Below are 26,107 nucleotides of genomic sequence, written 5' to 3' on the forward strand. Positions count from 1 at the left end.
AAAACTGAAAAGGAGTAACCAGAGAAGTAGAAACCCAGGTTAGGAATGTCACAGAAGCCAAATGAGAAACAAAAGTCCTCCAAGGAAAGGGCCCAGTTGAGTCAAATTTGGTGGAAATAGCAGATAGAACACATTAAAGGATTGAGGCAAATAAAGCAAATATTTTCCTTTGTGTCTAGCAAAAGGACTGTCTGTCAGACAGTCTGTCAGAACTGTCAGACTGTCTGTCACTATGTCTGTCAGAACAATTATAATACAGTGGCGGAAAGAAACAAGGTTATGAGTTAAGACACAAATGAGGCTAGGAAGGGGTTGAACATGTCAAGGAATGTAGGCTACTTTTTCAGGATCCTGAATGATGAAGACCTTGAAAGAAAGAATACCTTAAGATGGAGGGAGAGGAAGGCCTGAAGCTATGAAAGGAGTGGATACTGAAGGTCTCACTGAAGAGGGGATGGGTCAAGATTAGAAGTAGAATGGTTATCCTTTTTGAAAGAAGGAGGATAATATAGGTGGTCAACATGTTCAATGTTACTAAGCCTGCTTTTTCTAACATGGTATTATCAAGTAGTATCCATCATGCACAGATTTCTCTAAAATGAACAGTAGTCCCATTCACTTTTGCTCTTATAGCTCACCTCTAAATCAAAAACAAAAATGTAGTTTGTTGAAAGAATCATGATCATTTTTATATATAAATCACACCCTTGAGGCTGAGTGTTAACTCCTCCAAATGTTTCCACCAAGACATGAAAATTCCATGTTTAAAATGGCTGATATGAGCATCTCGAGAAAGAACAAGGATATATTCATAAAATCGGCTTTCCTAAGTGCTAATCTGTCAAACTTTTTTCTCTTGTGATGAGGTCATTTAAGATTTACTGTGTTAGCAACTTTCAAATATGCAATATTTTTTGCAATACAACATTATTAACTACGATCACCATGCTGTACATTACATCCTGTGACTTATTTTATAACTGGAAGTTTGTTGCTTTTGACCTCCTTCACTCATTTCACCTACCCCCGACTCAAGTTTGTTTTTTCTTAATTGAAGTATAGTTGATGTAAAAATATTATGCAAGTTACAGGTGTACAATATAGTAATTCACAAATTTTAAAACTTATCCTCATTTATATTTATCAAATATTGGCTATATGCCCTGTGTTGTGCAATCTATCCTTGTAGATTATTTTATACATAATAGTTTTTTACCTCTTCATCTCCTACCCTGTTATGCCTCTCCCCTCTTCACTCTCCCAAATGTACCCACTGATTTGTTCTCTATATCTGTGAGTCTTCTTCTTTTATGTTCACTAGTTGTAGTTTTTAGATTCAGCAAATTTGGAAAACTCAGCAGTGGCCACAGGGCTGCAAAGGTCAGTTTTCATTTCAATCCCAAAGAAAAGCAATGCCAAAGAACGCTCAAACTACCACACAATTGCACTCATCTCACACGCTAGCAAAGTAATGCTCAAACTTCTCCAAGGCAGGCTTCAACAGCACGTGAACTGTAAACTTCCAGATGTTCAAGCTGGATTTAGAAAAGGCAGAGGAACCAAAGATCAAATTGCCAACATCCATTGGATCATTGAAAAAGCAAGAGAGTTCCAGAAAAACTTCTGCTTTATTGACTATGCCAAAGACTTTGACTGTGTAGATCACAACAAACTCTGGAAAATTCTTCAAGAGATGGGAATACCAGACCACCTGACCTGCCTCTTGAGAAATCTGTATGCAGGTCGAGAAGCAACAATTAGAACCGGACATGGAACAACAGACTGGTTCCAAATCAGGAAAGGAGTATATCAAGGCTGTATATTGCCACTCTGCTTATTTAACTTATATGCAGAGTACATCATGAGAAATGCTGAACTGGATGAAGCACAAGCTGGAATCAAGATTGCTGGGAGAAATGTCAATAACCTCAGATATGCAGATGACACCACCCTTCTTCGCAAAAAGTGAAGAAGAACTAAAGAATCTTTTGATGAAAGTGAAAGAGGAGAGTGAAAAAGTTGGCTTAAAACTCAACATTCAGAAAACTAATATCATGGCATCTGGTCCCATCACTTCATGGCAAGTAGATGGGGAAACAGTGAGAGACTTTATTTTGGGGGGCTCCAAAATCACTGCAGATGGTGACTGCAGCCATGAAATTAAAAGACACTTACTCCTTGGAAGAAAAGTTATGACCAACCTAAACAGCATATTAAAAAGCAGAGACATTACTTTGCCAACAAAGGTCCATCTAGTTAAAGCTATGGTTTTTTCAGTAGTCATGTATGGATGTGAGAGTTAGACTATAAAGAAGAGCACCAAAGAATTGATACTTTTGAACTGTGGTGGTGGAGAAGACTTTTGAGAGTCCCTTGGACTGCAGGGAGGTCCAACCAGTCCATCCTAAAGGAAATCAGTCCTGAATGTTCATTGATGCTGAATATGACTGATGCTGAAGCTGAAACTCTAATATTTTGGCCACCTGATGTGAAGAACTGACTCATTTAAAAAGACCCTGATGCTGGGCAAGATTGAAGGTGGGAGGAGAAGGGGATGACAGAGGATGAGATGGCTAGATGGCATCACCGACTCAATGGACATGAGTTTGAGTAAACTCCAGGAGGTGGTGATGGACAGGGAGGCCTGGCATGCTGTAGTCCATGGGATCACAAAGAGTCGGAAGTGACTGAGTGACTGAACTGAACTGATGAACATTGGGGTGGATGTATCTTTTCAAATGAGAGTTTTCAAACATATACCCAGGAGTGGAACTGCTGGGTTATATGGTAGTTCTATTTTTAGTTTTTTGAGGAACATCGATACTATTTTCCACTGTAGCTGCACCAATTTACATTCCCACCAATAATGCATGAGGGTTCCCTTTCCCCCACATCCTCACCACTTTTTGTGTTCTTTTTGATGACAGCCATTCTGACAGGTGTGAAGTAATAACTCATTATGCTTTTGATTTGCTTTTTCTTGATGATTAGTGGCGTTAATCATCATGTGCTTGTTAGCTATCTGCATTTCTTCTTAACAAATAAATGTCTATTCAGGTCTTCTACCCATTTTACAACTTGAGTTTTTTTTTATGATGTGTTGTATGAGCTATTTATATATTTTGGATATTAACCTTTTATTGGTCATTTAATTTGCAAATAGTTTCCCCCTTTTGGTAGGTTGTCTTTTCATTTTATCAATGATTTCCTTTGCTGTGCAAAAGTCTTTAAGTTTAACTAGGTCTCATTTGTTTATTTTTGCTTTTATTTTCTTTAGAAAATTATCCTGACGCTTTAGGAATCAGATACAAAAAGATATTGCTCCAATTTATGTCAAATAGTGTTCTGCCTGTGTTTTCCTCTAAAGTTTTATGGTTTCTGGTCTTAAATTTGGGTCTTTAATTCATTCGGTGCTTATTTTTTGTATATGGTGTTAGAGGATGTTCTAATTCCATTCTTTTACATGTAGCTGTCCACTTTTCCCAGCACCACTTGAAGATACTGTCTTTCCACCGTGGATATTCTTGCCTGCCTTATCCTAGATTGGCCAGAAGTCTGTGGGTTTATTTCTAGGCTCTCTATTTTATTCCATTTTTTCTTTTTTTAAAATTTTTATTAATTTACTTATTTTAGTTGGAGGCTAATTACTTTACAATATTGTAGTGGTTTTTGCCATACATTGATATGAATCAGCCATGGGTTTACATGTGTTCCCCATCCTGAACCCCGCTTCCACCTCCCTCCCTATCCCATCCTTCTGGGTCATCCCACTGCACCAGCCCTGAGCACCCTGTCTCAATCATCAAACCTGGACTGGCGATCTGTTTCATATATGATAATATACATGTTCCAATGCTATTCTCTCAGATCATCCCACCCTCACCTTCTCCCACAGAATCCAAAAGACTGTTCTATACATCTGTGTCTCCTTTGCTGTCTTGCATATAGGGTTATCGTTACCATCTTTCTAAATTCCATATATATGTGTTAGTATACTGTATTGGTGTTTTTCTTTCTGGCTTACTTCATTCTGTATAATAGGTTGCAGTTTCATCCACCTCATTAGAACTGATTCAAATGTATTCTTTTTAATGGCTGAGTAATAATATTTCATTGTGTATATGTACCACAGCCTTCTTATCCATTCGTCTGCTGATGGGCACCTAGGTTGCTTCCATGTCCTGGCTATCATAAACAGTGCTGTGATGAACATTGGGGTACACGTGTCTCTTTCAATTCTGGTTTCCTTGGTGTGTATGCCCAGGAGTGGGATTGCTGGGTCATATGGCAATTCTCTTTCCAGTTTTTAAAGAAATCTCTACACTGTTCTCCATAGTGGCTGTACTAGTTTGCATTCCCACCTACAGTGTAAGAGGGTTCCCTTTTCTCCACACCCTCTCCAACATTTATTGTTTGTAGATTTTTGGATAGCAGCCATTCTGACCAGGGTGAGATGGTACCTCATTGTGGTTTTGATTTGCATTTCTCTGATAATGAGTGATGTTGAGCATCTTTTCATGTGTTTGTTAGCCATCTGTATGTCTTCTTTGGAGAACTGTCTGTTTACTTCCTTGGCCCATTTTTTGATTGGGTCATTTATTTTTCTGGAATTGAGCTTGAGGAGTTGCTTGTATATTTTTGAAATTAATCCTTTGTCTGTTGCTTTGTTTGCTATTATTTTCTCCCATTCTGAAGTCTGTCTTTTCACTTTGTTTATAGTTTCCTTCATTGTGCAAAAGCTTTTAAGTTTCATTAGGTCCCACTTGTTTATTTTTGCTTTTATTTCCATTACTCTGGGAGGTGGGTCATAGAATCCTGCTGTGATTTATGTTGGAGAGTGTTTTGCCTATGTTTTCCTGTAGGAGTTTTATAGTTTCTGATCTTACGTTTAGATCTTTAATCCATTTTGAGTTTATTTTTGTGTATGGTGTTCGAAAGTGTCCAACTTTCATTCTTTCAGAAGTGGTTGACCAGTTTTCCCAGCACTACTTGTTAAAGAGATTATCTTTTCTCCATTGTATATTTTTGCCTCCTTTGTCGAAGATAAGGTGTCCATAGGTGCATGGATTTATCTCTGGACTCTCTATTTTGTTCCATTGATCTATATTTCTGTCTTAGTATGGTACTGGCACAGTCTTGATGACTGTAGCTTTGTAGTAGAGCCTGAAGTCAGGAAGGTTGATTCCTCCTGTTCCATTCTTCTTTCTAAGATTGCTTTGGCTATTCAAGGTTTTTTGTATTTCCATACAAATTGTGAAATTATTTGTTCTAGTTCTGTGAAAAATACCACTAGTAGCTTGATAGGGATTGCATTGAATCTATAGATTGCTTTGGGTAGTATACTCATTTTCGCTCTATTGATTCTTCCAATCCATGAACATGGTATATTTCTCCATCTATTTGTGTCCTCTTTGATTTCTTTCATCAGTGTTTTATAGTTTTCTATATATAGGTCTTTTGTTTCTTTAGGTAGATATATTCCTAAGTATTTTATTCTTTTTATTGCAATGGTGAATGGAATTGTTTCCTTAATTTCTCTTTCTGTTTTCCCATTGTTAGTGTACAGGAATGCAAGGGATTTCTGTGTGTTAATTTTATATCCAGCAACTTTACTATATTCATTGATTAGCCCTAGTAATTTTCTGGTAGAGTCTTTAGGGTTTTCTATGTAGAGGATCATGTCACCTGCAAATAGTGAGAGTTTTACTTCTTTTCCAGTCTGGATTCCTTTTATTTCTTTTTCTGCTCTGATTGCTGTGGCCAAAACTTCCAAAACTATGTTGAATAGTAGTGGTGAGATTGGGCACCTTTGCCTTGTTCCTGACTTTAGGGGAAATGCTTTCAATTTTCACCATTGAGGATGATATTTGCTGTGGGTTTGTCATATATAGCTTTTATTATGTTGAGGTATGTTCCTTCTATTCCTGCTTTCTGGAGAGTTTTAATCATAAATGGATGTTGAATTTTGTCAAAGGCTTTTTCTGCATCTGTTGAGATACTCATATGATTTTTATCTTTCAATTTGTTAATGTGGTGTATTACATTGATTGATTTGTGGATGTTAAAGAGTCCTTGCATTCCTGGGATAAAGCCCACTTGGTCAATTGGTCATGATATATGATCTTTTTAATATGTTGTTGCATTCTGTTTGCTAGAATTTTGTTAATGATTTTTGCATCTATGTTCATCAGTGATATTGGCCTGTAGTTTTCCTTTTTTGTGGCATCTTTGTCTGGTTTTGGAATTAGGGTGATGGTGGGCTCATAGAATGAGTTTGGATGTTTACCTTCTTCTGCAATTTTCCGGAAGAGTTTGAGTAGGATACGTGTTAGCTCTTTAAATTTTTGGTAGAATTCAGCTGTGAAGCCGTCTGGTCCTGGGCTTTTGTTTGCTGGAAGATTTCTGATTACAGTTTCAATTTCTGTGCTTGTGATGGGTCTGTTAAGATCTTCTATTTCTTCCTGGTTCAGTTTTGGAAAGTTATGCTTTTCTGAGAATTTGTCCATTTCTTCCAAGTTGTCCATTTTATTGGCATATAGTTGCTGATAGTAATTTCTTATGATCCTTTCTTTGTATTTCTGTTGTCTGTTGTGATTTCTCCATTTTCATTTCTAATTTTGTTGATTTGATTCGTCTCCCTTTGTTTTTTTGATGAGTATGGCTAATGGTTTGTCAATTTATCTTCTCAAAGAACCAGATTTTAGCTTTGTTGATTTTTCTATACTCTGTTTCTTTTGCATTTATTTCTGCCCTAATTTTTAAGATTTTTTTCCTTCTACTAACCCTGGGGTTCTTAAGTTCTTCCTTTTCTAGTTGCTTTAGGTGTAGAGTTAGGTTATTTATTTGATTTTTTTCTTGTTTCTTGAGGTAAGTCTGTACTGCTATGAACCTTCCCCTTAGCACTGCTTTTACAGTGTCCCATAGGTTTTGGGTTGTTGTGTTTTCATTTCCATTCATTTCTATGCATATTCTGATTTATTTTTTGATTTCATCTATGATTTGTTGGTTATTCAGAAGCATGTTGTTTAGCCTCCATATGTTGGAATTTTTAATATTTTTTTTTCATGTAATTGAGATCTAATCTTACTGTATTGTGGTCAGAAAAGATGATTGAAATGATTTCAATTTTTTTTGAATTTATCAAGGCTAGATTTGTGGCCCAGGATGTGATCTATCCTGTAGAAGGTTCCATGTGCACCTGAGAAAAAGGTGAAATTCATTGTTTTGGGGTGAAATGCCCTATAGATATCAATTAGGTCTAGCTGGTCCATTGTGTCATTTAAAATTTGTATTTCCTTGTTAATTTTGTTTAGTTGATCTATCCATAGGTATGAGTGGGATATTAAAGTCTCCCATTATTATTGTGTTATTGTTAATTTCTCCTTTCATACTTGTTAGCATTTGCCTTACATATTGCAGTGCTCCTATGTTGGGTGCATATATATTTATAATCTATGTGTCTGCTTTTGTGCGACTACTATACTGGATTTAATTATTAGCTTTGTCATATATAGTCTGAAGTCAGAATGGGATTCCTCCATCTCTGTTCTTCTTTCTCAGGATTGTTTGCCTATTTACAGTCTCTTGTGTGTCCATGAAAATCTTAAAAATTGTCCTAGTTTTTTTGAAAAATACCATTGCTATTTTGATAGGGATTGGGAAGGAAGATATAAACTGTTACTCTTTGCAGATGACATAAGAGTATACATAGAAAAATCCCAACAATGCCACCAAAAAACTACTAGAGCCCAAAGAATTCAATAAAGTTGCAGGATCCAAAATTAATATACAGAAATATAATGCATTTTATACACTAACAATGAACTACCAGAAAGAGAAGTTAACCTCCAATTTTAAGTAAATTAAAAACAAAACAGAAAGAAGTGACCAATCTCATTTACCATCACATCAAAAAGAATAAAATATAAAGGAATAAACCTACCCAAGGAGGCAAAAGACCCATAATCAGAAAATTATAAGACACTGATGAAAGAAATTGAAGACAACATAAGCCGATGGAAAGATAGTTTTCTTGGATTGAAAGAATACTGTTAAAATGGCCATACTACTGAAGGCAATCTACAGTGCAGTGCAATCCCTATCAAAATACTACCCAAGCTTCTTAACTGAGAAAGTTGTAGTTCCATATTTTACTTCTACAGATGCTAAGATACCTGAAAATACTAAGAAAATCAGTTTCACATGTTCTATTTATATACACTGTATGAAGTATAGGAATGGTATAGCCACTTGTGAAAAACCACCAGATCTTCTTTGTCTAATTATCCTGAAGCTGTGCATTACACTGTAGACAGTCAGTCTCTCTCTCTCTCTCTCTCTCTCTCGTGAGCACATGCACACAGTTTGCTTATAACTAGAGGCTTAAAAATCAAGTAGCTTTATTCAATTCCTATAAAAGTTTGAGCAAAGAATATCCAGACATCAAAAATAGTTTGAAGGGAATGGATATTTTCATAAATGTATTCTATTTTGTTGATAAGATGATTTGGGGAATAAATAGCCAAGGACACAGGTAATGAGAGTAGCAGGTAACAGCTTGTGTATTGCTTAGTCTATACCATGCTGTATAGACTATATTACTTAGTCTATACCATACTGACCCTACCTTACACAGTTTACCTAAGACACAACCTTACACGGTAGGTAATACTATTGCCTCCATTTTACAGGTGACAAAACAGACCTGGGAGGACAGTTTGCTCCAGGTTACTTCAGAGTCCAGATTAGACCTCAGGCAGTGTGGCTCTAAAATCCCCAGTCTTAGTCACATGCTAAGTCTCTTCAGTCATGTCCAACTCCATTGCTGCAATGCAATTTATAGCTAAACTAGTTTATATCCTCGAGGTACTTACACACACAGGTTTTAAAAAGTTGCCTTTTTTTAAAGACCACTATTTGGGAGTACAGTTGCTAAAATATTGCTTTCCCCCCTAAATATATCTCTAAAGAAAAGAATATCTCCGCAAAAATAATTTTGAATTTTTTTAATGCACAAAAAGAACATCTCAGAAACAGAACAAGTAGGTTTATTAACGATGAAGCACTATATAAAGAAGCCCCCTCCCCACTTAGTAAATAGGAATATAGTCTAAATAGATGTGAAAGGAGGTGAACACTTTAGGATTAAATGCAAACCCTAAAGTTGTATACAACATTCATATATGGCTTATCTCATAGCAATATTATTTTCATAATGATGTACATGACATTTATACTTATTGGTAAGATGCTTTTGACTCAAAAGTTAAACACAAATGCAAAGAGGTAGTTTAGCCAATGCAAGGTGAGAAAAAAAAGGCTTTTCCCTTGCTTTGTTTTTTCCCTCAAAAAAATCTTCCATCATTCCTTTTGGTTCTAATTTTCTTCTGGATCATCCAGGAAGATGATAATGCTTCTGGAAGAAGCATCATTATCAAAACCCTCTAAGAACTAATACCCCCTAGTGGACAACGACGACATTTTTGAAAACAACAACCCTGAAAGTCACCTGGGAAGTCTCCACAGGGTTCCTCTCTCAGTCTTGAATCAGAAATTCTGGCTTAAAGGGGCCCTGTTAAGATCTGACCAGTAAGTTTAGGAATTCATCATGTTTTCTCCTCCAATTCTATGCATGGTCTCATGAGGTGGTCATTTCTACACTGACCCAAGAATATTGGTAGGTGCTCTGTCATTGCAAGTCAGGAACTGCTTTAAATAAAACCTATACATATTGAAGTTTGAAAGTAAAAATTTGAAAAATTCTCTAGCTGGCCTGTGAAACTGCATGATGAGTAGTATAAGTAACTGCATGTAGTTGCTCATGCAGTTGTGTTTCATAAAGTCATCACATCTTAGACTCAAAGGCGGTTTTTGGCTTCTGACCTCCAGATGCCTCATGCTTTAGCTATGGTGAGGAGTGGGGAAGGTCTATTGATATTCAAATTCTCCGACAGGGGTCATTTGATCCTATGTACAAACTAGCTTATCCTATCTTTACAATGAGAAGTAAGCCCATAAAGAGAAGTTTCAAAGGGCAGCAAAACATTCATCAATTCGCAAAACTAGAACAGTCATTTTCGGGACAATGGTTAGGAACCACTAGAAACGGGAGACATAACATTAATTGGGTATGACTTGTTACACAGAAGAAAGCATAAATATACAGTAAATAAGAGGTTTATATGCAGCCCCAGCAGGGTATGTACACATCCGAGCCGCTGTGAAACTGAGCAGGAATTCCTGCCGCTAAGAGCAGTCTCCGGACACAACAGTTGGAAGGTAACAGATGCTGAGAACAACGTGTGGTAAGACTAGGCAGATATCCACATACACTGATCCTTGGAAATGCACAACGTGGGAAACACAGGTCACAAGTAAAACAGCACTTTGCCTGCCAAGGGTCGTCCTTCCATAAATATGCACAAGTCAGTTCTCCAGTCGGGCGGGGGGGAGGGTCTGCAGCCTTACACCTCCGGCGGGCAGCCCCTCCGCCTCGGGGCACACAGGGAACCCAGTCACACGCTCTACACTTAACTCCTGCTGCCTTGGCTGCAGGTCGCAATCGCCCACCTTCACAGTCTCCCGATGCAAATCAAACCATGAATAACACAGAGCCCACGCCTGCGGCTTCTTCTTTCACAAGGTTCCTGGGAACAGGTTCTGGTCAGAGCCGCGCAAATGCCACCACCATGTCCAGGAGTGGACAGTAGCTGTGTGCACTTTTGCAAAAAAACACCACCCCCTGCCCTTCACCCCAAACAAAACAAAACCTCCACCGTCCGTGTCTTTTATTTTACTGGTTAGCTCTGTCTGTAGCAAGGAAGACGCTGTGTTGCTCCTGGGCTCTTTCTATCAGTTTCCTCTTCTTTTTCTTGTTCTTTTTCTCCTTTGCTTTTGGAGTTCTCTTCCCTACGACGGCCGGAAGAGAAAGAAATGAAGACATGTCAGAAAAGGCTCTTACTCTCGGAAAGAAAACACAAAACGTTAAGACTTTTACACAAAGCCCATCTGGAAAACATCACCTATGGAAAAAGCAGCCTCAAAGAGAAAATTGTTCACATTAATTTTGACGGAATAATAATAATTTACTAAATTGGATATGCTGTCTCAGAGACTGATCTTCCCGTTACAGGGAACTGGCATATTTAAAAACCACCCAGCGGCCTGATCAGTCTTGCAAATATCATTCTGCCACAAAAATTCCATTTATCCCCTCCTCCTTTTAACAATGCTGCCCTGTACTAGACATCTTTACATCTTGCCACTGCTCCACATGTCAGTGGGTCAAAAGAAAATAAGCATTTATCTACAGTAAATACACCAGAAGTTTCAAACGCCCCTCTCCCTGCCTCAAGGGAGAAAAAAATGTCTAGCTTTTAACATTATTCCCTCAGTGTTCTCCAAAGGCCAATATTTGAAATGACATATGTGGAATACCTCTTTATTTTCTATAAAAATTCATGAGGACATCATTTATTATGTGGTTTAATGACTTTTTATATCAATCCTCCTAACCAAGGTATTCTTACTGAGAGCAAGAAAAATGTTTGTTTCTGAGGAACTGGTAGGGGTGTGTCTTACTACCAAAAAACAATCACACCCTGTTACTCCTGTTTCTCCTCTTCACCTTAGCCACTAGGAAGCCCAGACCACAGCTAAATAGTTGAGGTTTTCCTCCATCAGGAGTTTGGGGATGCAGTTTTCCCTTGGTCTCTGCTGTATTTGACTTCTTTCACTTTGTGGTTACCATTTTCAGTCTTCATAAGGTCTCAACATTTCTTTGCAAGTATGTCTACATAGAACTGTGAGAAAAAAGAATAAGGAACATAGATGTTTGCTTTAGGTCCTTTGCCCTCTTTGGGTTCTAAGCACATAGGAATCATGGGACTTTTAGAACAGGAAAGAGCTTGAAAGTTCATCTCCATTTGTAGTTTGGTACTGTACGCCTTCAGTCCAGGAAGGCTCTTCCTCACAGAGTAAAAAGAATCCTCCTGTCAGCTCTTTTTCCTCTTCTACCTGTTCCTAATTCCAATTTTATCATGTAGTTGCACAAAACGTAAGCTTTCTCTTCCTGTGAGGTATAGCTATTCAGTACCACAAATAGAACATTCCATTCTAATCCATGATCTCCATCCTTCCTATATCTTAGAAATCCAATATTCCTGAGATCCTTTTATTACACAGACATAGCTGGTCAGGTTTTCAATCCAGACAGTGGCGAAGGTAGCCGATGACACCAAATGGAAAATAAACAGACCAGAGGTTAGGATGATAGATACGTGCTGTAGGAAACTAGAGTCATGCAAGATTAAAGGAGGTCAGAGACTTTCAAGTGAGGGAGGTGGTTCTCATTTCTCCTCTTTCTGATCAGAAATGGCCTGTTTTGTTTTAGAATGGAAGATAGTCTCACGCATGAGATGCTGGCACACATTAGACGCATAATTGGTATTCAGTAAGTACAGCTTTGCTGAGTTAAACTTTTTATCGCAAGAACAAAGATAGGATGCTATAGTAAAATAATAAGAACATAAGGGTGCCCTCATATTAAATTCTAAATGTCCTTGAAGTTAACTTTTGGTTCTCATTAAATTCTGGCGTTAATGTTATAATGGCATTTTGCCATTTTAAATGTAGTTAATCCTACCCAATGAAACTTTAGTGGAAGTCTTCATTAATCAAAGAAACTGTAAAGTTACAACTATTTAGTAACACTGTAACTAATGATGAAACACACCTAATGAGGGCAGAGAAATACTTAACATAAAATAGCATATTTTAAAAGAAGCTCCACTTATAAAGTTTTATGAAGGTTTTCTTAGTTCTATGTTTTCTCTTAAAAAAAAATCTTTTGTTAAGAAAAGTCACTGCTGACTACCAGTTAAAAATTCAGTCCATTTCTGTTTCATTTATTTAAAGGCGGAAATTTCTTTTAGAATCAAAACAAAATTAAATGAAAAAATATTTATGCAAACATTTCTAGATTTTAAATTTTGTTTTGTTAAGATATATGCTGAATATACATTATTTAAAGAAAACATCACAATCACCATTTCAATTTTTCATATAAATTATGTAGTTGAATGTTAAATGTTCCCTACTTTCACTAACAGCATATCTATGCTTAATGACTGAAAAGAGACGGTTATGTTCATGTCACTTACCTAATATATTATTTTGATGTAACTGTAAGTGCCAAGTGGTTTTTGTGTTTGTTGGCTGATAGAACACTGTGTGGTAGGGAAGTTACTCAGTATTTGCATAAGGCAGAAAATTCAGAAATGCTTCTGAAAACTTATTTTATATGGTTGTTTGATTATCCCACTGGTAATAAGTTATATGGTACTGGTTCCAACTAGAGATGTTTTGGAAGATTTTATTATAACCCTAAAATTTTGCCTTAGATCTCTCTCTTAAATGACATCTCTGTGCTATTGGTTCATTGCTTGGTTTTGTTTTTGGTCAGCCCTATTTTTCATGTAGGATATACTGCAAACGCCAAAGGCTTAAAGCTGGTTAGCCAAGATTTAACCATGGACAGTTCTAAATGAACTGAAAATATTTTGTGGTCCATAGTAGGTTGTTAAGACTTTAAGCCAACTCTGAGTAATAAACGATTAAAACATAACCTACCATAAGGTATGAAAGGGGTCTTACACACATTTTCTGAACTCTACTAAGATTTTCAGATATAAAGAATTGGGAAGATTAAATCTAATAAAACATATATATTTGAAGGTAAGTTATATTGAACATGTGAGCATGTTAATTCATTTCCACTTAAGTTCTCAACATCTGTGACTATGAAATTAGACTCAAAGAATGACTTCTGTACTTTCAGATTGTTTCACATTATCAAGCACATTCACCCTGAGCATTTAAGGTCAAATATGATGCCAGTCACCCAAAGAGTAATTCAACTCATGAACATAACTTTCTTAGTTCACAAGAGAAAATGTTCTGCCCAAGATGAGCAGAAAAGGTTTGAGTTTTATGAGGAGATTGTCAGCCTTCAGTTATGTTCAACTCTAGTGAAAAATTCTGCATATCCTGGGTACTTGAGAGTGGCCTTAAGCCACTATTAGAAGAATCTCTTCAAGATCAGGCAGAATTTGATCTACAGAGCAAATATCAACAGCCCTGTTATGTAAACGCAAGAAGATGACTGGCCCAGATATTACAATTTCTAAGGAAAACATTGCACTTAATAGAGAAAGGCCCCTCTGAGAGGAAAGAAACCCAATAGGTAGGCAGTCTTGTAACTGAGTTGTCTAGTAACACATTATGGCTGTGACTTTCAGTTTCTACATTTATAAAATGAAGATACTACAACCATCTTTCCCCTCGAAGCTTATGAGGCATTATGTAAAAAGGTTGTGTTCCTAGGATGAAAAGATGTGTAAAATATCACAAGCAAGACATGATTATCATCAAAATGAACAAAGTTAGAGGGATGCTATCAAAGCTACACTAACCAACATAATGACATTGACTTGCACACATGTGGAAATGGTCCAACAGGATAACCTATCAACTCTTCTACAGAAAAAGGTGAACAGTCCCTTATGGAAATACTCGTAACATCTAGCTGTAGATGGCTGCTATTAGGATCAGACATAGGATAGATTATTTTGAACCAAGGTATCAGTCAGACTCACAAATTACATGAAGCTGTGAAAATACCAGCTCCACTGCCAGTGAAATGTGAATTTCATTCTTTCAGAAGCTCCCTAATTCGAGGAAGGTCTTCAAATGATTTTTCCTCTTATTAGATTTAGTTAAGAATCTTTTCATCATGGGAACAATGGTTCTTGTACATATATCAGTAACATACAAAGGCTATCTAGGGTTTACATCTTGATTACTAAGTGCTTTGAGAAAGATTTCCTTATGGTAAATACAATACAAAAAAATTTGAAAAATAAATTCACCCTTGATAGTATACTTGTTTCAATGCTATTCTCTCAGAACATCCCACCCTCGCCTTCTCCAGATCACCAGCCCAGGTTGGATGCATGAGACAAGTGCTCAGGGCTGGTGCACTGGGAAGACCCAGAGGGATGGGATGGGGAGGGAGGCAGGAGGGGGATCGGGATGAAAACACATGTAAATCCATGGCTGATTCATGTCAATGTATGGCAAAAACCACTACAATATTGTAAAGCAATTAGCCTCCAACTAATAAAAATAAATGAAAAAAAAATTCAGTAGCTGTGACTATGGAAAAAGATAAAAGCTTCTCTCTGTAGATATACATGTACACACACAACAGGGCAAAGTAAGCCACATCATGCAAATGTAATTGACCATAATTACCATTGTTATAGCCACAACTATGATGACGAGGCTAATCACCTGAAACCAGTACCAATTTTTACTAAATTTTAATGATAAGTCTGTGATGTTGACTTGAAACCTGGGCTTCACTGTATTTATGAAATTCACTATGGGGACTTGGGAGTCACCTTCAAAGCAGCTGAAACTGAGGACTAGAAGTCTGTAACTACTGACTCAATGAATCAGACTTCAGAGGGGGTGCTGGATGCATAACATAAGGTTGCTTCACATCTAAAGCCACAAGGACTGAGATGTAGACAATAAACAGAAATTGGGTTATTTCTCTTTTTCTGTATGAGCAACTTTAGTTTGCCTAATAGCAAACTAAAGCAACTGAGATTTATTTATTTAAGAGTGATTGAGAATTCTCTGGAAAAGTGCCAGCTGCTTCCTGAACTACTTTAAAAGCTAAAAGTAAATAGACAAAAGATAAATATAATTCATAAAGTAAGTAAAATAGCTATTAGGTATATTTCAAGAATCAAATCTCATAATTAAAACCTCCAACTAGGATGAGCTGTCACTGCAAAAATTCTTAAAATATGTAAAAGCTAGTGAGAACGTGATAAAAATAGGCATCAGGATGCATTATAAGAACATAAAATTGATACAGCCTTTTTGAAAAACCATCTGGCAATGTGTACAAAAGCATTAAAAATATTCTTAACTTTTGACTCAGATCTAGGAATCTATCTTAGGAAAGTGACCTAAAGTTGGACAGAGATTTACACATAAGAGATATTTACTATTATTCTAGAAAAATTGCAAATTACCTAAATGTCCTACTATAATTTTTCATGACCTCTTTTTTTATGATTACAGAAATAATAGTTTGTTTTCATCTATGAATTGAAGTTTTTTGTATTTTAAGGCCATGACAAATTTATTCCTAGGAGTACTACTATAACTTGTCCCTAAAACTTATCATAAATGAGTATGAAAAGCCTGTCATTCAAAAGCATTCATACTGTGGTGGTAAGTCTGTTCCTCAGTAGAGGCATCAGTCACAAAAGTATCTAAGCTGTGAAACCTTAAGAACTACTACCTAAATATTTTAGACATTAAGAATGGATGCTAGCTCACAAAGTTTCTTTTATCTAGAAAGGAGTCCAAAGAGGCAAATATGATGAACATGACTGGGACCTCCCCCTCTATATTCTACACAGCCCAAGATAAAAATCTTACCACTGTTCACAATGGTTCAGAACAACATATTGATGGTTGTTTATTTACATCAGCTGGAAAGCCAGAGAGAGTGAGCTAGTATGAGTAAAGGAAATGAGTCTATTTGGCTCCTTGACAACAGTAGTGCAAAGTTCATTAATTGTATTTTTATCTGGTTTTTCAAAAATACACTCCACTAAAAACATTTCACAGAGAGACTGTTGTTGTTTTAAAGGACTGGCAAATTGTTCAATAGTTGTTCGATGGCTATGATCAAATTTTGAGAAACTTTTAGGGACAATCCAATAAACGTCCTTGAAAAATAACAAACGTGTTGAAAAATAACAAGCCACCTAGTAAGGAAACTTTACTAGACATCTTGAATTTCAAGTCATAATTTGAAACTTCCAAGTAGTCACTTAGTCTTTCCATCTTTACATTAAAAAAAAAAAAAAAAAAAAGCATGTGCTTTTAAAATCTACACACAATCTGAAGATAATTTACTAGTTATCTTGTTTAAATTCAAGGCCATTGGTGGAGAGTGACAACCATCCAAAGTAAAAAATAACCAAGAAAATAGGTTTCTCTGAACATATAACATGAAAATGATTCAGAATTCAGAATACTTACTACCTACCGCAAAAAGTCGGACATGACTGAGCGACTGAACTGAACTGATGCAGATTTATACTAACTTGTAAGCACTAATACAGTAAACCAATTCTGTGTATTATCTGTAAAATTTTACTGTTCTTTTTTGCAAAAAGACAATTACAAAATGGCTTCCTTTCTCTTTGAGGCCTCTCTACTCTTCTCAGAGACATTTTAGTAGGCGTGAGGTCTGTTGCCTATTTCGCTGAAAGGGAAGTCCCATTTAGTTTAAAAATCTTGTTTCATTGTCCAAACTGAAGAGAGTAGAAGAGAAAAAGTAATCCTGAGGATGACCTAAACCTTTATGAATTAAGTGTATTACCACTAAGATGTCCCACACGTGGTGTTTCAAAATTTCCTCAATGAGTAGCTCTGGATAAAATTATTGTTCTTCAGGTATAGGACACAACTTCTCTTCCTGAGTCCTTATCAACTCATGTGAAGCAATAAAGATTACAGAAAAGTAACTTGAATAATATGAGTTTGTTCCATATCACATTGATCACGCCAGTTGATTTAAGTTCTTTGATATCTGGTACCTCAAACAGAAAAGGAAAATCAATTTAGACAAATTTCCATAGAGTTTAAGAAGAGTGAAATTAAACAGAGAGTTGGCTTCAAAAATATCTCAAGTTGTTTTCATAACTATTTCAGATTCACTGTAAAGGACAAAGAGTTTCAGGGTAGAGAAGACGGAAATATCCTGTCCAAAATTTCATTTGTGTGAAAAAACAAATATATAACTCTACCACAAGGGGGCAATAATTCACTTTTACTGTAAGAATATCTCTGGTTTAAAATACATATACAGGGGAGTTTTTAGGCTCACACTTCTTAAATACTTTCTTTTAACCCCAACTAAAGGTCTTTTTTTTTTTTTTTGGCGGTTGGGGGAGGGGGGCAGCTGGCAATGGTAAGCTCTGTAGTGAACTAAAGAATACATAGCAAGATCCAAATGCAGGATGAAGAAAAATATAGTAATTACATTTCTATTAAAAAGATGTTTGAGGGTAAAGGAGGCGAAGGAAAAAGAAAACAAAATTAAGATGAAATCTGCTGAAATTATGCAAACATGGATTTAGAAGGAAAAAAGTGTTATTCATAAACTCAGGTTTCCAATTTCTTATGAGGAAAGTTAACATAAACTGCCTGCAAACAGTAGGTCTTTTTCTCTTCACATCTCTTATCTATGAGAATGGAATTGTAAATCTAAAAATGATCTTCATTATCTTCTGGTCCAGGAAATGCATGGAGATTTAATATCAAGTACAAAAGCTGATCACTAGGTGATAATCCCTAACCAAGGCTTCTGCTGGCGTTGGCTTCCCAGCCTCAGTCAGTGGGCTGTGTTCAAAACAGTGGAGAGACAGCAAGTATACCTGACATCAGTATTCTCCACTCTAGTCCAGCTCTGCTAAATGCTTTAGAAATGAAGCAGGCCAGGCACACAAAAACTCAAGTGACCCATCCAAGTTCCTACAGCTAATCAGCAGCAGAGCCGGACTTGGAACCAGCTTTCAGTATTTCTCTCTCAATTTTACAGCTTTAAAAGTCCCTGGATAAGGACACAGCAATAGTTACTTTTCAAAAGACAGAAAAGCATTAGACAACAACTAATATTGCTCTGACAGACTTCTAGGAGGAAAGTCCATGACCTCATCATAACTGGAAACCCTTTATGAACTGGTAAGTACAGCGTACATGACAGCTTATCTGTAACTTAAACTTTCTGTACATTTACACTGCATTGATTCATTGCTTATACTTTTCCATACCTTATACCAAGATGCAATCTATGAAATTTCTTGAGGGGGGTAAATGGATTGGTGAACATTTCTGCTCTAGACTATGCACTGGAAGCACTTCATGCGCATTCTCATGTAATTGAACATCATCAAAAAATGTAAGAACCAAACCATTCTGCTAGAATGTCGTACAACCACGCACCCTAAGTTTACTCAAAATAAATAAAATTTGCAGAAAACCATCATGCTCATTTGCCACTCTTAAATTAAGTCAGAGAAACATCAAGTTCTGCAGAGAAAATGATACTGATTTCATTTGATTAGGAGTGATGGGATAAGCACAGAAGAATTTCAAGTTGCTCCAAAGCTGACTTCATACTGTAACGGAAGGTACCTTTTAAGATAATTCTATTTGAATAAGATGATTTAATCCCTCCGTCTTGATCTTCAATCAATAGCCATTAACTAAATGAAAAAAGAAGACCAAGAAATGATATTTAGGACTATCATCATATGGCAAGCATTTATTTAATTTGGATTCAACACAATTTGGAACTTGAAGACATACCCACAAGTAAAAAGAACATAAGTAATGGTTTCTCCATGGTAGCCACATCAGAGCGTGGGTTATCAGTCTAGCCTATGGCTCACCTAGATGTCAGGCCCTACATGAGGACAGTCAACACGGGGTGACATGAGGGGATGAGCGCTCCAGCCTCAATAAATGTGTCCCCTCCCCTGTGCCCCTGGAGTACTTTTAACCTCCCTCCCTAAAAATATTTGCCACCTTTTGTTGCAATTTTATGTGTGCTTGTATTTCATGGCTACTAGTTTGTGAATAAGTACAAATAGCCACAATTTAATGCCAATATGTGTCACAGAGTACTGGTTAGAGACTTTCTAAAAATCAAGTTACAGATATTCACTCAAAGTGATCTCAACTAATATGGTGAGTTAGAGCAAAGATTTTAACACTGAATATGGTCAGGAGCCAAAACCATAGGGTCTTTGTCGTCCATCATGAAGTGAACTCTCTTGCTCTTCCTGGGCTCCACAGGGCTTTCGCCCTCAACTACAGCTTACACATGGACTATGAAGAGAGCTCTGGCCCGGACAAAAATCCCATGACCTTTTAGCTCACCTCCTTCTCACAACAGCCTCAATCTCTTTTGCCTGAATTGCATACTCCCAAGGGAAGAATTCAATGAGCCTTGCTCCCCACTGGGCTAAAACACAGAGTCATGGGTGCCTGGCCGGTCCACAGATAGGTCACTGCCAGGTCCAGCCTGGAGTGGCAGGGCAGATAGGTCACTGCCAGGTCCAGCCTGGAGTGGCAGGGCAGATAGGTCACTGCCAGGTCCAGCCTGGAGTGGCAGGGCAGATAGGTCACTGCCAGGTCCAGCCTGGAGTGGCAGGGCAGATAGGTCACTGCCAGGTCCAGCCTGGAGTGACAGGGGAGTCCCGTGACACTGGCTGGGGCCGGCGTCTAGGACCCGTGGTTAAGGACATGGGTTTGGGGGTCAGATCGCCACAGATTCAAACCAGAGCTCTGTCTCTCCAAAGCTAGTGATCCTGGATCAACTGATCAACTTTCTCTAAGGCTTAGTTTTCTCTTTTCTAGACTGATAATATCAATGGTATCCAACTTGACATTGCTGTAGGGATAAAGAAAATGTCAAGTTTCAGATACTCTACCTGGCACGTACATGGTAAATCACTTCTAGCACCAGATGAGGTGCCTCGCGGGTGTTTTCTAATCCTTATGACAGCCCGCGAGGTAAGCATTATTTTCACTTTGCCCATGAGGAAATAGGTTTAGAGAAGTTAAGTAAATAGCTCAGAATCACATGGCTCGGCAGTGAGTCAAACCAACATCTGGCAGATTCTAAAACCTGTACTCTTTCCACTATAGTCTTTGGATCCCGTGTGCCCAGCAAAACATCTTTGATCTCATAATCATTTAAATGGCTGCTGAACAACAAATTAATCAGTAAATACTAGACTGAAGAAAGGCATCGACCTCCCCACCCAGTCCCCCCACGCATCAGGGTGCTTGTGGGCTGTATTAGCTCCCCAGTGGACCTGACCTACAACCTCCATTTCTCATATTAATTATTCTCTGGGGTTAAAGGCCTTCAAAGCCTCAGTTTCCTGGGGTCAAGCAACACATTTAAGCATTTTGAACTCAGCATCAACAGTGCGCCCGTGGTTGGTAGAACTCAAGGGAAGACGACACAGGGATGTTTCTTTTTCAGCTGAGAGTTCCAAAAGCTGAATCATGGGCCAGAGGCAGTAGGATCCTCCAGGGAGGGTTTTTTGTTTTTTTTAAATGTAGGTTCCCTAGCCATACACTCACTTCTGAATGAAACCTTCAGGAGGGAAAATCCAGAATTTTGGGCTCAGCTTCGGACATGATTCAGTGCAAAATCAAGATTATATGCAAGTCTAGAACATAAAGTTATGCTGAAGAGGGTGTGGGCAGTAGAAAGAAAGAGCTTTGGAACAGGAGAGAGAAAGAAGAGCTAGTGTGTGCACGCTCAGTTGCTCAGTCATGTCCGACTCTGCAACCCCATGGACTGTAGCCCACCAGGGTCCTCTGTTCATGGGATTCTCCAGGCAACAATACTATGGTGGGTTGACCTTTCCTCCTCCAGGGGATCTTCCTGACCCAGAAATCAAACCTCCATTCTCCAGGTGAATTCTTTACCACTGAGCCACCAGGAAAGGCCCAAGGAGTGCTAAACAATCCTTTAAAATAAATGGCATCCTCCTTCGAACTCAGCTGAGAGGTCACTTCCAAATTATGAAATGAGGCAAACCTCTTTGTGCCTGGACTCCCCTCCCAAGCTTCTGTTTGTGGTGATGCCCTAAGAAAGCAGCAGAGATCAAGCTACCCATGTTGGAAGGCATATGCACACCTTATCTTTTCATTCAAGCTGGGGTATTCATGCTGTAGGTCACTCATGTTACAGCAGATTCATTTCTCCTGTGATTATATCCCACAAACTTGCTTCACTCTATAGAATCTATCAATTCACTCAATATATTCTGTTTTGAAAGACATTCTATTTGGTTTGCCAAAATTCTAGAGTTGGACCAAAAAAATAAAAATTAAAAAATTATAGTTGAAAAAAAAATTAAACCTATGATCAACTTTGGAGCTTCTGCCTTACTTGGGTACAGACTTGGCACTTTAAACATTGAAAAAACAAAAGAAGTACCCGTCATACCTGGTGACGTGAATACCAGGGGTCTTAAAATTGTTGTTGGCTGTATCAACAGAAAGAAGGAGACATATTACAGGTCTTTTTCCTTCTTTTGGAAAGATACTATGAGTTTCCTTCATGTTATTAAATCATCACCACGATGCTCTGTTAGCTATATGTCAGGACTAAGTGTTTTATATATGTTATCTCATTTCCTACTAAAAATATTCCTAGAAATAGATACTCTCTTTAGTCCGACTTTGCAGAAGAAATCCAGAAGGTCAGAGAGGTAAGGTGACCTCAGGTAACACAGCCAGTAAGTAGGAGAATTTGGATTTGAACTAAGTCTGGTCCCAAAGCTTACCCTCTTATTATCCATTATGCTATACTTTCTCTCACCACTTTTGTGGTATAATAACTGTGATCTCCTTAGAGGGAAGCAAGTAAGATGGAGTCAGTATTACACGCTTCCCTTTAATCATAAACTCCCACAAACTCTATGAATAAGCCATTCGATTAAACAGTTGAACCATTAAATCCCTAAAATGGGGGCTGGGACTATCATTGGTTTGTTACAAGACCAAGATGATCAAGGGTGTATTTTCTTTGTTATTCTTGCAAGATAAGGAAAGTAAACAAACATTTGCCAAAATAAATAGTCTCCACAAGTGAAGATCAGACAAATGTTTTTATCACTGTGAATCTCTGACAACCACCTGAGTAGCAGCAATGGATTTCAATTAGAAGAAAAATACTTTTCAAGGTACTCTAAATAACATTTCACACAATTAATGATGATTAATTAAATCTAAATAGCATGTTCCACATAATTAATGATGATTAGAGACATCACATTTCTAAGATTGTAAAAAGTCTGCAACTTTTGCTGGGTTATCTTGAATCTTGGTATCTTTGTGATTACCAGATAACAAAAGAGCAGAACATAGCTAATTATATTTTCCACAAATATCCTACTGTTTAATAAAATGAGTTTACTTCCCCACAACTGAAAATGGCATTTCACTCTCCAGAAAGTGTACTTAGACCGTTAAATATATAAGCTAAAATCAAAATAAACTACTTCACATACATACACACATATATACACATAAATATCTGTAGTATTTCCCAAGCACTGCTTATGTTCATGCTTGTATCACTATGTTCTAATCGGGTTTATTCAACTTATATGTTAAAGAAAAACATGAGAAATGAAAAGTTTACATATAACATGAAAAAATTTAATGTAAATGATTTAAAATAAATCACTGAACCAGATATATCCAAGAGGAGACTTGCATTCCAAACTACTATAATTTCAGTAAAGACATCACCTGAAATTTGATAAGAAAAACTACATTAAAAAAATCAGTGAGTTGTTACTATGTTGTAAAATACATACTTCTCACGACCCGAGCAGAGTAGATTCAAGGCCCTGTGCTGAAACTTGACCTAAAGCTTCAATATGAAAATGGTTATTTTAAAAAGGACTTTTGGGAAATACTACAGAGAATCAAAAAAGATGTCAATGGTCATAGGATATTTTAACAACTATCTTTTAAAATAGAACTGCTTTTGACATTTCTACTTTGTTGCTAATCAAAAATAGATATTAATACAATTATAGCTACAGAGCTATAATACAACCATGTGAAAGTGAAAGTCGTTCAGTCGTGTCCAACTCTTTGCAACCCCATGGACTATATACAGTCCATGGAATTCTCCAGGCCAGAATACTGGAGTGTGGAGCCTTTCTCTTCTCCCAGGGGACCTTCCCAACCCAGGGATCGAACCCAGGTCTCTCTCATTGCAGGCAGATTCTTTACCAACTGAGCCACAAGGGAAGTCCAAGAATACTGGAGTGGGTAGCTTATCCCTTCTCCAGGGGATCTTCCTGACCCAGGAATCGAATCCGGGTCTCCTACGTTGCAGGCAGATTCTTCACCAACTGAGCTATCAGGGAATACAACCATAAAAATTTATTTATCTATTGGAGAAGTTAGAGAGAAAGTTATTGAGAAGAGATGTGAAAAGCTTTCTGCTTTACCACTTTTCAAAAATTAGGTTACCATTTTTCAAAAAATTAGGTAACCATTTTTCTGACAGTAGCTTAATTAGAACTCACTTGGAAGATAAGGGATGAATTAAGAAACTTCTGGAAATCACTTCCCATCAGTTTGATTCTAATACAAAACAAAAGTAAATGTGTGGGTGATAAATATAAGATTGATACTTATGTTTTGATCCTTTTTAGAAGTAGTATTAAATTACCCTAATGTGTTTTCACTTGGTCACCTGATGAGAAGAGCTGACTTGTGGAAAAAGACCCTGATGCTGGGAAAGATTGAAGGCAGGGGGAGAGGGGGATGACAGAGGATGAGATGGTTGGATGGCATCACCGACTCCATGGACATGGGTCTGAGCAAGTTCAGGGAGACAGTGAAGGACAGGGAAACCTGGCATGCTGGAATCCACGGGATTGCAAACATAGGACACGACTGAGCAACTGAACAGCAACAGTGTGTTTCCAAGTCTTCTTGTAGAAAAATTTAAAATTCTACCAAATAATGCCATTGAACCATCTTACATTCTGGTTCACTGAAAGTCTCAGTAGCAATGAGGTATGCAACCAAAATTACCAGGGACAATTTCTCTGAGGTGCGTGTGTGTATTCCTAAGTGCATGTGTATCCAAAATATATCCTCCTCCATAGACCATCTGGGCATATTAGTTGAGAAGCCAGCTTACTTTCATGTAAATATGTGTGTTCAACTTACAGCATAAAATTATATATTTTCAGATTATGACCAACAAATTACAAGTTCCTTTTAAAATAAGACTAAAAAATTCTGAGGAATTAAAAATTGTAAACTGAAGAAGGCTTGCAAAATTCCTATGGTAAAAATTTATGACTTGGAGTCATCAATAATCAATGCTATTTTTCTGGCTCTGACAAAGAACATTCTGCACTGAACAGCAAAGTTTCTTTAAGGGGCCAGTTTTCATCCATAAAATACAGGAAATGATTCCTATTAACTTAGGACAGAGCACAACTTAAGATCTCTATTCCAGTTCCTGTGCTCATAAATAAAATATAGAAACAACCAAAAATATGGACAAGAGGAAGTTGTGTGGTGACAGGGAAGAAGAGAGGGAGGAAGGAAAGAAGAGGAGGGGGAGAAAAATGATTGATCATTATGGCTACCACTCAGCTCAAATGCAAATTGGTCTAGGGGACCATTTTATAAATATTTCCTCATTTAGAAATCAATCACTGATGTAACTCAAGCACAAGGAGACGTTTTCATCATGATAGGATATGATTTTTGAAGACTTACTAAACTACTAATTGCTAGAGCTTATAAGCTTATATAAAGATTGCTTTGTCATAGGTCCTATCCTAATGATTTCCATTATAGGAACGCCAGTGAAACTAGATCATAAGGAGGTTCTGAACACATGATCTGCTAGGGAGTGTGCAAGGAAGATGGTACAAAAACAAAATGGCAACATTTGGGTCATATGCATTTTGTTCTAAGCATTAAAGTAAAAAGGCAGTATGATGACTATAGTTACTAACACTGCAGTGTCGTGTGTGTGCATAGTCATGTGTTACTCTTTGCAACCCTGTGGACTGTAGCCTACCAGGCTCCTCTGTCCATGGGATTTTCCTGGCAAGAGCACTGGAGTGGGTTTCTGTTTCCTCATCCAAGGGGGTCTTCCCAATCCAGAGATCAAACCCATGTCTCCCATATCTCCTGCACTGCAGGCGGATTCTTTACTGCTGAACCACTGGGGGAAAGTTGCTAAGAGTAGATCTCATGCGTTCTCATCCAACACACAAAACAGTAGGTATGTGAAAGGATATGTTAATTAGCTAAACTGTACTAATCATTTTGTATATGTAAATCAAATCATCATGTACATGTTAAAGATATATAATTCTTATTTAAAAACTAAAGAAAAGAAAATGGCCATTTGATTTGGTCCCTGGGACACCATCAATGA

The 26,107-nt window shown here is 37.4% G+C and overlaps 1 protein-coding gene across 2 annotated transcripts in view; it reads right to left on the reverse strand.

Moving 5' to 3' along the window:
* Nucleotides 1-9,853: 9,853 nt before the first annotated feature.
* Nucleotides 9,854-26,107, reverse strand: part of RSPO2 (R-spondin 2) — a 125,506-nt gene continuing 109,252 nt past the window's right edge. For both annotated transcript variants that reach the window (XM_065903095.1, XM_065903097.1), the window contains one exon: nt 9,854-10,908. In XM_065903095.1, the coding sequence (XP_065759167.1) occupies nt 10,793-10,908 (116 nt within the window). In that variant the 3' untranslated portion in view covers nt 9,854-10,792. The remainder of the gene's footprint in view (nt 10,909-26,107) is intronic.

The sequence above is a fragment of the Muntiacus reevesi genome, chromosome 12 (genome assembly GCF_963930625.1).
Source record: "Muntiacus reevesi chromosome 12, mMunRee1.1, whole genome shotgun sequence".
Classification (NCBI taxonomy): Eukaryota; Metazoa; Chordata; class Mammalia; order Artiodactyla; family Cervidae; genus Muntiacus; species Muntiacus reevesi.